General features: G+C 36.8%; 1 protein-coding gene across 22 annotated transcripts in view; it reads right to left on the bottom strand.

The window, feature by feature from the left end:
• The window catches only part of FUBP1 (far upstream element binding protein 1), a 34,117-nt gene that overhangs the window by 4,937 nt on the left and 14,759 nt on the right, over window positions 1-14,421 (bottom strand). For 9 of the 22 annotated variants that reach the window (XM_029228084.1, XM_029228085.1, XM_029228083.1 and 6 more), the window contains 6 exons: window positions 12,045-12,196; window positions 11,880-11,959; window positions 8,449-8,586; window positions 6,360-6,434; window positions 408-467; window positions 182-327 (listed from right to left, as the gene is read on the bottom strand). In XM_029228084.1, coding sequence (XP_029083917.1) covers window positions 182-327; window positions 408-467; window positions 6,360-6,434; window positions 8,449-8,586; window positions 11,880-11,959; window positions 12,045-12,196 — 651 coding nt within the window. The remainder of the gene's footprint in view (window positions 1-181; window positions 328-407; window positions 468-6,359; window positions 6,435-8,448; window positions 8,587-11,879; window positions 11,960-12,044; window positions 12,197-14,421) is intronic. The other 13 variants (XM_029228098.1, XM_029228100.1, XM_029228099.1 and 10 more) reach the window with 3 other exon arrangements.

Genomic DNA, 14,421 nt, shown 5'->3' with positions numbered 1-14,421 from the left:
CCAGAAAGCATTGTAAAAAACAAACAAACAAACAAAAAAACCCAAACAATATACCACAGTACTTCATTTAGTTATACTTTGCCTGATAAAAATTTAAAAGGCAAACATAATCCCAGACAACAGTAAACATGCAGAAAACAGGACTGGAGTTGAAATCAACACATTAGCAAATTTATTATACCTGAGGTGCTGGAGGATGCTGTGGCATTCCCTGGGGACTTGTCTGGGCGTAGTAGGCTGCTTGTTGTCTATAGTACTCAGCCCAGGCTGCACTATAATCTGGCTGACCACCTGGTGGAGCACCAGTAGGGGCAGGAACTGCTTGACCTTTGAGAAAACAAAACAACTTTGTTGCTGTAACCACAACTAAAAGCCCCAAAGAATCTCAGTTCTAATAAAAACAATACCTTGCTTCTTGTAATATTCCTCCCAAGCCTTTGAATAATCTTGTGTCTGCCCTTGTTGACCTAAAAAAAACCCCCTAAATTTTAATACAAAATTATATCCACTGTAAGTACAGGTTATAAAAACAAAAGCACAGAGGGTCAGAATTGCTCCTGTTTTATTTTAAATATTCCTTAGTGTCAGAAAACTACTCTGTAATTAAAAAAAAAAATCTAAATGCTCTTTTATTTTCTTTTTGCCTTATACTAATCGTAACTTTTAGTTCTAGAGCATCACTATTAATAAAAAACAAAGCCATCCACATAGTTTTAACTAAGATAGGTAAACATTTAGGCCTAATCTCGATTCAATTACAGAATTAATGCTCTAAATTCAGTCTGGAACAGCAGTCCACGGTTCCCCAGTGGTGATGCTGGGAGGAATGGATGGCCCGCTATTTTTTTCTTTTGTTTTCTTATCCATTTGGATTTGTTACACTACAAATTTTAAATAAAATGTAAATCTTCAATGGAGAAAAAGAAAAAACATTTTTTGAGGAAAAAAACCCACTTAAAAGCTATTATTTAAAGACTTCATTATTTTAAGATCTGGCCAACATTTTTGTTTCCTGATAAGTAACCTATAAACTACATGTATAAACACTAATCTTCAAGATATCTATTAATATGACATTTAAAGTTTTAATATGCTGTGTCCAAATTACAACACAATTTTATTAAAAATAACTTGATGAAGGACATAAAGAATAATCACTACTGAAGAGGTTCTAAGAAGCAAAATCAATGAAACACAAAGCTCAACAGCTTGCGCAAGCACGTTCTTCTAGGTGACCTTCTGGAATTAAGAGACTAAAGAGACATACTCAAATGCGATGCATGAACCTTGAATGGTCTCTGGATTTAAAAAACAAAATAAAAACAAGTTCCCCCCCAACACACAAATAGCTACAAAAGACACTTTTTCTGACAACCAGGGAAACTTAAATATGTTGATATTATTGAAAATTTATTTAGAGCAACAGTTGGCAACTTACTTTGAAATGGCTCAGGCACCAAAAAAAGTATACATACAAAGTACACGTTGCAAACTTTTTGAAAATGGTCAATCTGGATAGGAAATATAAACATGGGTGTTCGCTGTACTATTTTTCCAATTTTCTGAAGGTATAAAAAAATTTGAAACCAAAAGTTGGAGACAAAAAGAACCTGAGTTTCCCTATTTAACTCCTTTATTTGAAAAAAAATTTATTTAGTTTGTACTTTATCTGACTTTATAAAATTATTACAGCTAGACAAAAAATACTGGCAGAAAGCTGTTTTTGTTTGTTAGATGTTGCCAACAAGGCAACTTTATAGTTTTAGAAAGTGGTCTATTCACCATCACAAAATTGGCCAAAGAATAAAAGCAACTGAGTAAATAAAAATTTAAGATTTATGACTAACTTAAAAAATGCAAGAAACTGCCCCCTACTTATATGGGCAACAGCACAGAGAAATCCCATATACTGTAAACAAAATTCTCACACTTTTGTTTTCCATACTCTTTTCAAAGAGGAAGTGAGTCTAACATTTTGATCTTATGAGGAGACACAATTCAAGTAAATCTAAAACCAGTTTCAGTATTTAGACAACTGCCAAATATCTTGGTACCAATAGTAATAAAACCATATACAACATTTTCTTACAAACTGCACACTTGAAAACTTGCTGACTTGAGGCCAAACTTATTTAAGACAGCAACAATTTCCACTTCAGGTTTACAAATGGAACTAAACCTCATTGTTAAGAGATACTCATATTTTAGAGGCAAAAAAATAACAATATCAGGGAGACATATCAAGAAAATTTATCAAACTCAAATGTTCCCTGAAAAACACCCCCCATCCCAAACTCAAATATCCCTGTGGAAAGCTAAAAGTAAACATGTTAGACTCTAAGAAAAATAAACATTTGGTTAAGTAAGTCATCAACATTTGACATTCCAATCTTGAAAGCATCCACAGAAAAACTCATTCCACTCCTATGTGAAGGGCAAATGTCATTCTTTTTGCCCAGGTGAAAGCAGGCAAAGAACGGTTCCTATCTAATCTATTTATGTTTTGGCTCTTCCCCTAGCCTCTTGCCCTTTGGAAAGCCATGTCCTTAACTTGTTCCCTTTATTCTTCTCCTCAGTTTCAAAAACTGTTTTGATATGAGATAATTTAGTAGAACAATACTTAACATTTACATGTAACTTTACAATGTATAAAGTCTTAATTTCATTTCATTCAAGAGATAAAACTTGTCCTAGAGTTCATATGTAACATTCTATTACAGCCCAAGCGACAGTCTTGCTTGATTTCACTCTCAGTTATTTCTCCATACACCTGCATCTTTCCCACAACCACTCACGCCTGGCTCTTTTAGGCTAGGTACCATACGCTAAGGGTTCAGAGTCCACCATATCAGTGCTTAACATTAAAAGGGACTCCGCCTCAAGTCAAACTTATCCCAAAATGCCTTCATTTACTTTCCTCCAAATAGAAACTGCCTGTCTCTATTCTGAAACCCTATTTCTCTTTAGGGTGTTTACTTTTTTACAAAAGTTCCCTTCATGCTAGCTTCAAAAGCACCCACATCTAGACTGCTGTCATTCCATACAGGACAGCGATATGAATTCCTTAAAGTTTCCGTCTTTAACCCTCCAGAATCTCATCTTTAAGAATTTCTCTCTTAAGTTCTCTTCACGCTAATCTAGGGAATTTACAATTGTTTCAGAAAACAAAACTAATTAAAAAAACTCATCTGTTTCAACAGACTTTAGTTTTTTGCGGTAAGCGGGCCTCTCACTGTTGTGGCCTCTCTTGTTGTGGAGCACAGGCTCCAGACGCGCAGGCTCAGCGGCCATGGCTCACAGGCCCAGTCACTCCGCAGCATGTGGGATTTTCCCGGACCGGGGCACGAACCCGTGTCCCCTGCATCGGCAGGCAGACTCTCAACCACTGCGTCACCAGGGAAGCCCTCAACAGACTTTTATTAACAAGCAAGCTGACAAATCTACAGTATTAGTGGGGATTTTCTGTTCTTAACAGAAAAAGCTGAAATGGCTTCAAAAGCTGAGACAGTCTCCCTCGTTTGGTGACGAGGGCACTGGATTAGAAATCAGGACATCCTTACTGGACTGAATGTCAGTATTATGACATAGTATGAGTGTGTTTCGTGTTTGATAATTGTAATCATTGTTGCTTTTGTTGTGGTCATCCATTTACAATGCTTGGTGTCAGTTTATTTATCTCTTGTAAAAATAAATTACAGTGCATGTGTGTGGGGAAAAAAAACAACAAACCTCATGGGAACAGCAAACCCCAAAACTGCAATAGATACACAAAAAAGAAAAAAAAAAAGAAATCAGGACATCCAGAGTCCTAGGGAATCCTACCTATGCCACTTGGAAGAGTAAAACTCCATCTTTCCAAATAAGGGAGTTTGACTTAGAGATAAAGATCTTTCTCTCTCCCTGATATTTTATTACCCCTTTCTTTCCCTTCCATTTAAAAACATCAAAAGATTGAACTGATTAGTTTGATGCTTTAAGGTTTCTTATTTGTAGTTATCCTAAAAAGATCTTAAGGACAAGCAATGCACCTAGAAGAAATCAAAGTAGTTAAGCAATCAATCCTTTACAAAACAAAAAACAAAAAAAGACTTATACAGGAAAAATATGTGGACCTTGTAGCTATCATTAAAGACCTGACAACCTAACATTATTTAAGATTTACATGTAAGGGGGAATCACTCAACCAGTTCACTTAGCTCATAAAATTAATAGCTTATCATTGTGCTGCTACAGAAAAACATTCAAGTGAAAAGAAGGTGGGGGTTAGGAGGACCTTCAAACATGGTGTTATGGCAAAGAACACTGAAATTTACGTTGAGAATCACAAGTAGACTGTACCTTATGACAAAACTATCACCTATAGAAACTTTTTGTATCAGTGAAGAATGAGCAAGTTTATCTTATTAGCTTCTGTTTGTGACAACTGGCAATGGTGTAAGTGTGTTAATTTTGAATGACTGAGAATAAGCATCTGAAAAAAACCTGGTCTGTCCGGAAGTATAACATCAGGTTTGAAATGGTTCCTGAAAAATGCAAATTCAGGAGACAGGCTTGGGACTTAGACTCTCTTAAGAGTTCAAAGTCTGGTTCCACCACTTTGTAGTTGTGTGACCTGTTTTTTCCAATGTGCACATCTAAGTGTCAGTGAACAGAAAGAACCCCATCCACGGTTTTGCTTTCTGCAGTGAAGTGACCTGTGGTCAACCGTAGCCTGAAAATATTAAATGAACAATTCGTAAGTTTTAGATTGCGCACCATCCTGAGGAGCATGATGAAATCTCATACTGTCCCTTTGTCTAGCATATCCCGCCAGTTAGTCACTCAGCAGCCATCTTGTTTAAAAGATTGACTGTCCTGGTACTGCAGTGCTTATGTGTCCAAGTAACCCTTATTTTACTTAATAATGGCCCTGAAGTCCAAGAATAGTGATGCTGGCAATTTGGATATGACAAAGAGAAGCCTTTTCCTTTAAATGAAAAGGTTAAAATTTCTCCATTTAATAAGGAAAGAAAAAAATCGTATGCTGACTGAGGTCGCTAAGATCTATGTAAGAACAAATCTGTGAAATTGTGGAAGAGGAAAAAGAAATTCATCCAAGTTTTGCTGTCCCACCTCAATATACAGGTTACAGCAACAGTACGTGATTAGCTGCTTAGTTAAAGGCATTAAATTTGTACAAGGTATTTTGAGAGAGAGATCACATTCATGTAACTTTCATTCAATACACTGTTATAACTGTTCTATTAATGTTGTTACTCTCTTACTGTACCTAACTCATAAACTTTATCATAGTTATGAACATATAGGTAAAAAGCACAGTACAAATAAGGTTCAGTACTATCCGCACTTTCAGGCATCCATGGTGGGGAGGGGACTTGGAACATATCCCCCATGTAAAAGTGGGGGACCACTGTACAGTTTTCATTCACAGCAGTTTGCAATAATATATTTGCCAAGTACTTGACTGACAACTGTACCTTCCATTAGAATATAATAACCAGAAGGGCAGGGCTCCTAAGTGTTATGCCCACAGTCACATTCTCAGTATCTATTCCCATGCTTGACATATAGTATATGCTCTACATTTATTGAATGAAAACAGTCCTTCTAGGTGACTGTTTTTCCTTTTTCATAATGCAAATGCTATTTAAGTAATTAACTTCCTCTGTCACTGTAGGTTACTACTTTTTTTTTTTGCGGTACGCGGGCCTCTCACTGTTGTGGCCTCTCCCGTTGCGGAGCACAGGCTCTGGACGCGCAGGCTCAGCGGCCATGGCTCACGTGCCCAGCAGCTCCGCGGCATGTGGGATCTTCCCGGACCGGGGCACAAACCCGTGTCCCCTGCATTGGCAGGCGGACTCTCAACCACTGCGCCACCAGGGAAGCCCTGTAGGTTACTTCTTATCTGTTATTTTGCAGCACAAATAATATCACATGCAACCAATTTTTGCTTGGTGCTCTATAATTTAACCGGTGTCATTTAGGTTACTGACATGTAACTTATCTTTGACAAAAGTATAGGTAATATTCAATGTCCTATGTGCCAGTGGGGAAACCTTTAGCTTCAATTAGTAAATGGCTGACAAATGCACTTAGAAATAAAAAGATTTCTTAACCACAAATTTAACAATTATTATTTGTAATGACCATGATACGTCTGAATTTCAGTGATTTTGGAATGCATTCTTGTTCAATAGTTCTATACCTCAAGATTTTAAAAGTTATTGGATGAAAGAAGTCCAAGGTAATAAAAACATGGAACAAACATGCTTTTTATCAAAATCTTCAACCTTTTAGTGTGATATTTACTAAACGTTTCAGTTTAATAAAATGTATTAAAAAAGAAATGTAGAACATACCCATTTTCTTGTAGTACTCTTCCCAAGCCTTGGTATAATCAACCTGTCCAGCTGGAGCTGGATTCTGTTGATCTCCTTATTTAAGAAAAACATAAAAAATTATGATTAAGGTTTTTAAAAAGCAATTTTAGCCCTTTCCTTCTGTTTTTTTGTGTAGAGGAGTTGGGAGTAGCCTGTCACGGAAAATGAGGGTAGGAGAGAAGTGCTGTGTGATAGTGGCATCCTTGCTGGTGCCAAAGACACAGGACTCTGGGAGTACAGAGATAGTGTACAGAGAAGATGGTCTATTTATTTAGAAGAGTAGTTACATTGAGCATGTAAGTAAATTCACTGGTCAAATAAAACACACTGACGATACCAGGTCTTTCACCATTTATAAGCATGGAAAGTGGGAAAAGCTAGAAAGAACTCTGAAACCCTGGAATGGAATTGCAGGTGATATGAGTACAGTTTTTAAAATACATACACATATGGATATTTATGTATTTTTTATATGTATGTAGATATGCATGTACATAAATTCATTTCCTAGCTCTGTACACTGAAAGGAGCTAGTAGCAGTAACACCTCAGCAGCAATGAACACAACTGTTAAGTTTCTAAATATCATCATCTACTAAAAGAAATCAGGGATCATTGGAAAAATGGCTGATTCAAGGGCTGGAGCTCAAAAAGCACAATATAAGCATCTTATTGTGCAAGAAAGTAGGGAAGTGCTTAAAGAATGACAGGCATGTCAAAAAGATACAGGAGCCATCTTAAAGCTACTCCTGACTGACCAAATCTAGGACAATCTGGTTAAGTTAAAAACATAACTTACTGAATAAAGCAGGAATCCATACTGACATAGAGAAATAAACAGAAAGAAAAAGGGAACCTCTTCTATAGTAAAATACCACCTAGTAAGTGCAGAATGAATGATGGAAGGAGAAATTATCATCATATTTGTAATTCAATCAGGCAGCTATTATCAATGAAGGCTAAGGCCTTCAATGAGGAACAGAATCCTAAGAAAGTTTAGCTTAGAAATCTTAGGAAGTTTTCTAAGGAAGTTTAGCTGTGGTACATGTTTTGATCAGAAAGGTAGTTTTTTCTCTTTGCTCTAGTAGTTTTATAATTTGTACTAGTTCTTTGTTTTTGCTATCATTTGTTTTTTAAAAAATGTTAAGATTATAAATCACATCTCATCAAACTGAACTGTAAAACTTCTACTGTATCTTTATTTTAAGGAAAAATGAGAATAAAATTATCCTGTTTGTCCTGCCCCCTCCAAAAAAAGAACAGAATAGTGGTATAATCTCAGTATAACTCTATAGACAGTATTAATTTCAAAGAGAAAAATGGTGATTTTATGGTATAGAATCTTGGCAGACATCAACATGACTGAGTGACCATGGTCATCACCTCTGGGGATAAAACCGGTCCACATTATACGACCCCTACTGTAATGCACTAAGAGAACAGCATTCATTTCTGACGTATTCTTGCCATAATGTAAAGCAAGAACCCTGATTGTGACCTCATCTTCATAAGAAAAGGTTGAAGGGACCTAGGTTGATCCATAAACATCTCACAAAAGGTCTGTACTCTTTTGAACGAAAAAGATAACAATTATTCTTGATTGATGAGAAGTTGTTGGAACAATTGGTGAAATCTCAGTAACGGCTGTGCCTTGGGGATAGTAAGATGTATCAACGTTGATTAAAGAGTGCCGTGTGATGGTTAATTTTGGAGAAATACAGAAAGAAGTATTTAAGGGTAATGGGGCATTATGTCTATAGCCTGGTCTTAATGGTTCTGAAAAAGACTAATGATAATGGATATGGACACATGTGATAGGGTAATGGATCAAATGGGGGAAGATAAACATCAACAGCTAGATTATCTGGATGTTCTTGGTAATGTATCTTACAACTTTTATGAAAATTTGCAGTTATTTCAAAGTAACTTGTTTTTAAAAAGCAAAGGCTGCTTACTGAAGCTGTTAACTAAATAATATTATAAATTTGGGGGTAATACACCGATATACTTTATATATAATTCCAAACACAGGCTTTCACTTCCACATAGAAAATAAATTCTTTAATTACCATAGTTACCTTGTCCATTGGTTTGGGTTGTAGTTGGTGCACCGGCAGGAGCTGCAGGCGGTGGCTGTGCTTGTTGTTGATAATAGTGAGCATAATAAGCAGCCCAAGCTGCTGAATTTGGATCTGTTCCTGTTTTAGCTAGAATAAACACAAGTTCTATATTTGTATCTAAAGTCCATAATCAATCACACACACACCTCTCTAGCAAATATATAGACCCCCAAATTAACTGGACATTAAAAAACAGTAAGTGGACACTTTCAAATTCTTCTATTATTTTTACTGTCATCATTAGCTTTTATTATAGAAAACTTAGGCTCAGAGATTAAGTAACTTTCCTAGTTCCTAGAAAACTAGTGACTGGCAGAGTTGGAATACAAATAAAGATCTTTTGGTTCCAAATCCAATGCTTTGTCTCAAACCATCCTGTGCTCTTCTTTTTCTAAACCAGTTTTGCCTCAAGCACAACAGTTTTATGTGGCAGATGACTAAAGGAAAGGAATTCTAGGGACTAACCTGTACAAGAAAGAATTATTTTACAACTACGAACTCTGTCCTATCTTGTTTTCAATGAAGAGACAACTTAAAAACCTTGGAAAAAGAAAAAGATTCGCCATATTTCATCTCATCATATTTCAGTGATTATCCTAAAAGATAAACTCGATGTCACTGCCCTATTTGAAATTCATTTACTTCCTGGAGTCTTTAGGGACTATTAAAGCTTTTAAGTAAAGAATATCATTCAACATATTTAACAAGGTATTTGGACACCCTCGCTTATGCTTTCCCTTCCAGCCTCCTCTCCCTGCTGTCAATATTTTTCCAACACTCAAGTTCTGGCCACAGTAAATTGGTTGTACTTTTCAAAAGTCATCATGCTCATATTTGGGCGTTTCACCATGTTCTGCTTCCTCTGCACTTGACTGTCCCTCACTCATCCTTCATAAAAATCAACTAATGCATTAAAAGTTTGAGACTTCTCAGTCTGAAACAGAAATCCTCTTACGGATTCTGTCTTTTATACTGGGTGTATCATATGATACTATAGGTATATCTTTATTAGTTTATATTCTGAAGAAAGATGTAATTTCCTTAACCAGATTCTATATCTATATGTAATCTATTTAGCCTTCATCCCAAATGGGCAGCAATTCTCAGCTGCCTAATAAAACAAAGGTTAGTGATGTTTGAGAAAAAAAGGGTAAGGATTTCCAGAGTGATCCAATGTCTAAGGTGATACAATTATAAGGCATTATGCCACTCTCCATAAGTTTCTAAATTAATACATGTGTCCCAATACACAGTATCATTACCTTATAGTAATTAATACAAATATGACACAGCACGTCTAGATAGAGAAACTGAGATAAAACAGACTTTTAGGAATTGATACTTACACTCTTAAAATGTGTAGACCATATATGAAAACCAGTCCCATAATTACATATATACGTACTGAGCACTTACTAAATTCATTCATTATTATATTCATTCATTTACTTATCATTTTATAGATAAGAAAACAGCTATAGAGAGGTTCAAAACTTGCTTACTATCCCATAATTAGTAAGTTATGACTAGGACTTATTCAAGTCTGTTTCACTCTAAGTATGTGACTACTACATAAATCTTTAACAACCCAGTAATTTTTTTATAGAAACAGATTTTAATTCAGAGAATACAGACTTTACTGTCAATATAGGGCCACATTTAAATACCAGGATGTTTAATACAAAGTAATGAAAATTTCATTTTGGTTTTTACATATAAGCAATATCTAACACTAGCTCTTATCTTTTAGCAAAATGGGTTATTTCTTTCCCAAAGGCATTGCTGAAAGCCACATTCATTAACCAATTCTTTCACTGATGACTTCACCACTACCCCAAGTGGGAAAATGAGACTGTGAAACAGAGACCACTTCTTATTCCCATCATTTCTCTCAATCATACTACCTACCCAAACAGAGCATCCAAATAGGTACAGTCCTGCATCCTGCACATCCAAGTTACCCAATATAAATCTGCCCCTTAATTTTCTCAGTCTCTTCAGTGGTGGGATTCTTCTGCTTAATAACACCATACCAATTAGCTTACAAGAGGGAAAGAAAAATCCTTCCATTCTTTAAACACTATTATACAATAAATCATATTTGACCCTTCTTAAGTCCTTCTAGCACAGTACTGCTAACATTTTAAGTATGCATTTCTACAGAATGTAAATTCGTTGCTGCATACTCAGACCTTAGCGCACACAGTTTAGTTTCTTGAACCTGTGGGAGTTGTGGTTATTTGGTAACTGTCATGTTGTATCATCATGTTCCAAAGAGCATATACCTCCTATGAAATTAAGGTATGTTATAACACAGGGCCACCCTTAACTCCAGAAATGTTTAATAAAATTCACTAAAACAATTTCATTTATATTATTTTAGTTTTTTAAAAAATAAGTATAGGGCTTCCCTGGTGGCGCAGTGGTTGAGAGTCTGCCTGCTGATGCAGGGGACGCGGGTTTGTGCCCCAGTCCGGGAAGATCCCGCGTGCCGCAGAGCGGCTAGGCCCGTGAGCCATGGCCGCTGAGCCTGCGTGGCCGGAGCCTGTGCTCCACAACGGGAGAGGCCACAACAGTGAGAGGCCCGCGTACCACACAAAAAAAAAAAAACTAAACTAAAAAGTAAGTATACTAGTGTGAAAAGGAATCCTTAATTCAGTACCTTCCTTGAAACTACTCCAGTGAAAGAGGCCTAAGAGGTATGTAGTAGGTGAGAAAAAAAAAGGGATCATAAATAAAAGTTACTGGTTTCAATTAATGCTCTTTGACTGTGATGGAAAGAAAACCACACGGTGGGAAAAGATTCAAGGATAGAATAAAATGTAACAGATAAAAATCACATCTGAACAGAGAAAATATTTAACTAAATTAATCTGAGAGTTCCAACATGCAGATATTTAATACAGGCCTGCTTTTTACTAATGTGAAGTTATATCAGAAATACTAAAATAGGCAACTTACGTATCTTGAGAATTTGGAAGTTTAATGCCCAAGGATTAAACACTCCAACTGACTCTCACACAATTTTATAAATAAATATACACTATTCTTTCATGGATAATGTCACAATTAACATACATTTGATGGCACTAGCATCTAAAACCTAAGACACTGTACTTCTTCCTATACTCTTGGCTTTTAGCATTCTGCTATATCACTTCTAAAGTAGAGAAAGCCAAATGCAGGTAGAAAAAGACCTACGAAAATAGACCATACCCACAACAGTCTTATACACTGTAGTAGAACCAGAACCTAACACTTCTGCTGAAGGAGTGAAACAAGTGCAGAAAATGCACACAATCAACACTAGAAAATGTATAACTATAACAGGAGTGGCAAACAAAAACACAGATTACACCCAAATGATAAGCATCTTTTACCTGGATCTGGAGGAGCCTGTTGCTGCCAATGTGGATACGCATTTCCCCACCCCTGGGGAGCATAAGGGGCTGGAGGACCACTGAAAACACAGAAATCAATTTTAAAATAGTTTCCCAAAATCTAGAATCTTTGAGGAAAAGCCTAGAACCAAACTCAAAACTTACTGAGGAGCAGGGCCAGGTGGTCCCGGATTATAAGGTGCAGGGTTATATGGTCCCATCGGAGTTCCAGGCCCAGGGGGCCCAGGAGGCCCATGGGGGCCTGGGACACCATGGGGCCCATGGGGTACAGGTGGCCCTAAAGGATTTACTGGGCCCTGCAAAAAAGCAAAAGACAAACAAAAATCAGAAAGACAGTAATGGTTAAACATTTCAAAGGCCAAATAACCTTCCATTTCTACCCTTTTACCTAACCACAAGCAATCTAAAATTTATGATTTTCTTCATTTCCTCACTCATGTTGCAAAACTTCTGAAAGGCATGTAAAATTAATTAAAATCAACAGCATTAGCAAAGAACTGAAACGTTAACTTTACCTTCTATTCTTTTCAGGCTATTCCCTTTTCCATTATTTCCCTTTCCTTGTACAATTTTTACTTTTACTAGCCCTTTATCATCTTAATCATGGAAGCTTATCAAATATCAAGTTCTTACCTCTAGCTCTTCTCTCTCTGCATCTACTCTACATCTATTCACTTAACATTGTAATCAGAGAACCATGCTGACAATACAGTCCTCAAATTGCTTAGGTCTCATATCATGAACTGGCTATTGAATACTTCCCCAATAATGTAACAAGTTCTCACTCAACAAACCAGTCCTTCTCACAGCCTTCCTGTCACTGAGCCCCATTTCAATCAATAATTTAATTCATTTCCTCCCTTACCCTTTTCATCATAATTTTCTGAATACCATGAAGATTCCCTTTTTAATTGATTTAACAAATCAGGATATTTCGTATCCATTTCATGCCACATCATAATTAATAATGCTTAGTTGATTCTTCTTTGATAATCCAACTTGTAAGGACCACTAGATTTAACTGTTCTAAAATAAAATATTCCTTTCATGCAGTTAATACTCACCATGTGACAATTTGGACAAAAATGCTTAATCTATATATGGTTGTCAATTTTCTCACTACAATAAAGCCAAACTTCAAGACTTTCATAACAACCTGTCTCTTTAAGTCTCTAACTGCTGTCATTATCCCTCACTTCAATTATACATAACCTTTCCTTTCCAAATAGTAAAAAAAAAGGATTACTGAAAAAAGGTAGCAACATTTTTACAGGGCTTTGTGCTAGGCACTCTTTTAAGGGATAAACACACATACTTCAAACATTTAATCCCTATAACCCTAAAAGGTAGGTATGATTATCCTCACTCTCAGATGAAAAAGAGGCAAAGAAGAGTGTAATTATCTTCCCCCAAGGTCACACAGTCAGTAAATGATTCAGAGTATTTTGAACCCAAATAGCCTGCCTCAAGAGTCCAAGTTCTTCTTAAGAGCTTCTCTTGAACAATATCTAGTCTGTCCATCAATCCAGAAGCAATGCTGATGATAGCAAAATCCAAAACCGAGATGCACTATTCATTTTTCTACCATCAATTCCTGCCATTACTGAGTCCAACAATTATTTTCTTCATTTTTTTGAACAATTATACTTATTCTCCATACCACAGAACTTATGTTTGTGTATATTTTTATAAGGTATTCTTTTTTTTTTAATAAATCTGTCTATCTATCCTACCTACCTACCTACCTACCTATCTATCTTGGTTGTGTTGGGTCTTCGTTGCTACACGAGGGCTTTCTCTAGCTGCTGTGAGCGGGAGCTACTCTTCGCTGCAGTGTGCAGGCTCCTCATTGCGGTGGTTTCTCGTTGCGGAGCATGGGCTCTAGGCGTACGGGCTTCAGTAGTTGTGGCACGTGGGCTCAGTAGTTACGGCTCACGGGCTCTAGAGAGCAGACTCAGTAGTTGTGGCACACGGGCTTAGTTGCTCCGCGGCATGTGGGATCCTCCCGGACCAGGGATCAAACCCAGGTCTCCTGCATTGGCAGGTGGATTCTTAACCACTGCGCCACCAGGGAAGTCCCCATAAGGTATTCTGAAGTGTCTTTTGTACATCTATTTTTGTTTTCCCAAGCAGAGAGAAACACCCCATTCACAGCATGGCAAACATCAAGAAGAACTTTCCTAAGATACTCTAATTATTATTAATAATTTAAGATGCTCGTTCACGTTAATTCTTCACAGTAAGATAAACACAGTAAAGCACTATTTCCTCACTATTTCCAAATTTGATCATGCACCAGAATCACCTGGAACATCCTTCTAAAATTAGATGCTGGGTCCTACTGCAGACATTCTGAATCAGAACTGTGTACGTTATATGTGTCAAGGTGTAAAGCACCCAAGCGCTCGACATTTTAAAACTCCCCAGACGACTGTCAGCCAGTCTAAGAATTAGGATTTATAGATTTCTACTTTACTGAGGGGGCAGGCATCTGATTCACCTTTGCTTCACCAAAGTTGGG

The sequence above is a fragment of the Monodon monoceros genome, unplaced genomic scaffold (genome assembly GCF_005190385.1).
Source record: "Monodon monoceros isolate NGI ecotype Baffin Bay Population unplaced genomic scaffold, NGI_Narwhal_1 Super_Scaffold_18, whole genome shotgun sequence".
NCBI classification, from domain to species: Eukaryota; Metazoa; Chordata; class Mammalia; order Artiodactyla; family Monodontidae; genus Monodon; species Monodon monoceros.
This window is presented reverse-complemented; position numbering and strand designations above follow the sequence as displayed.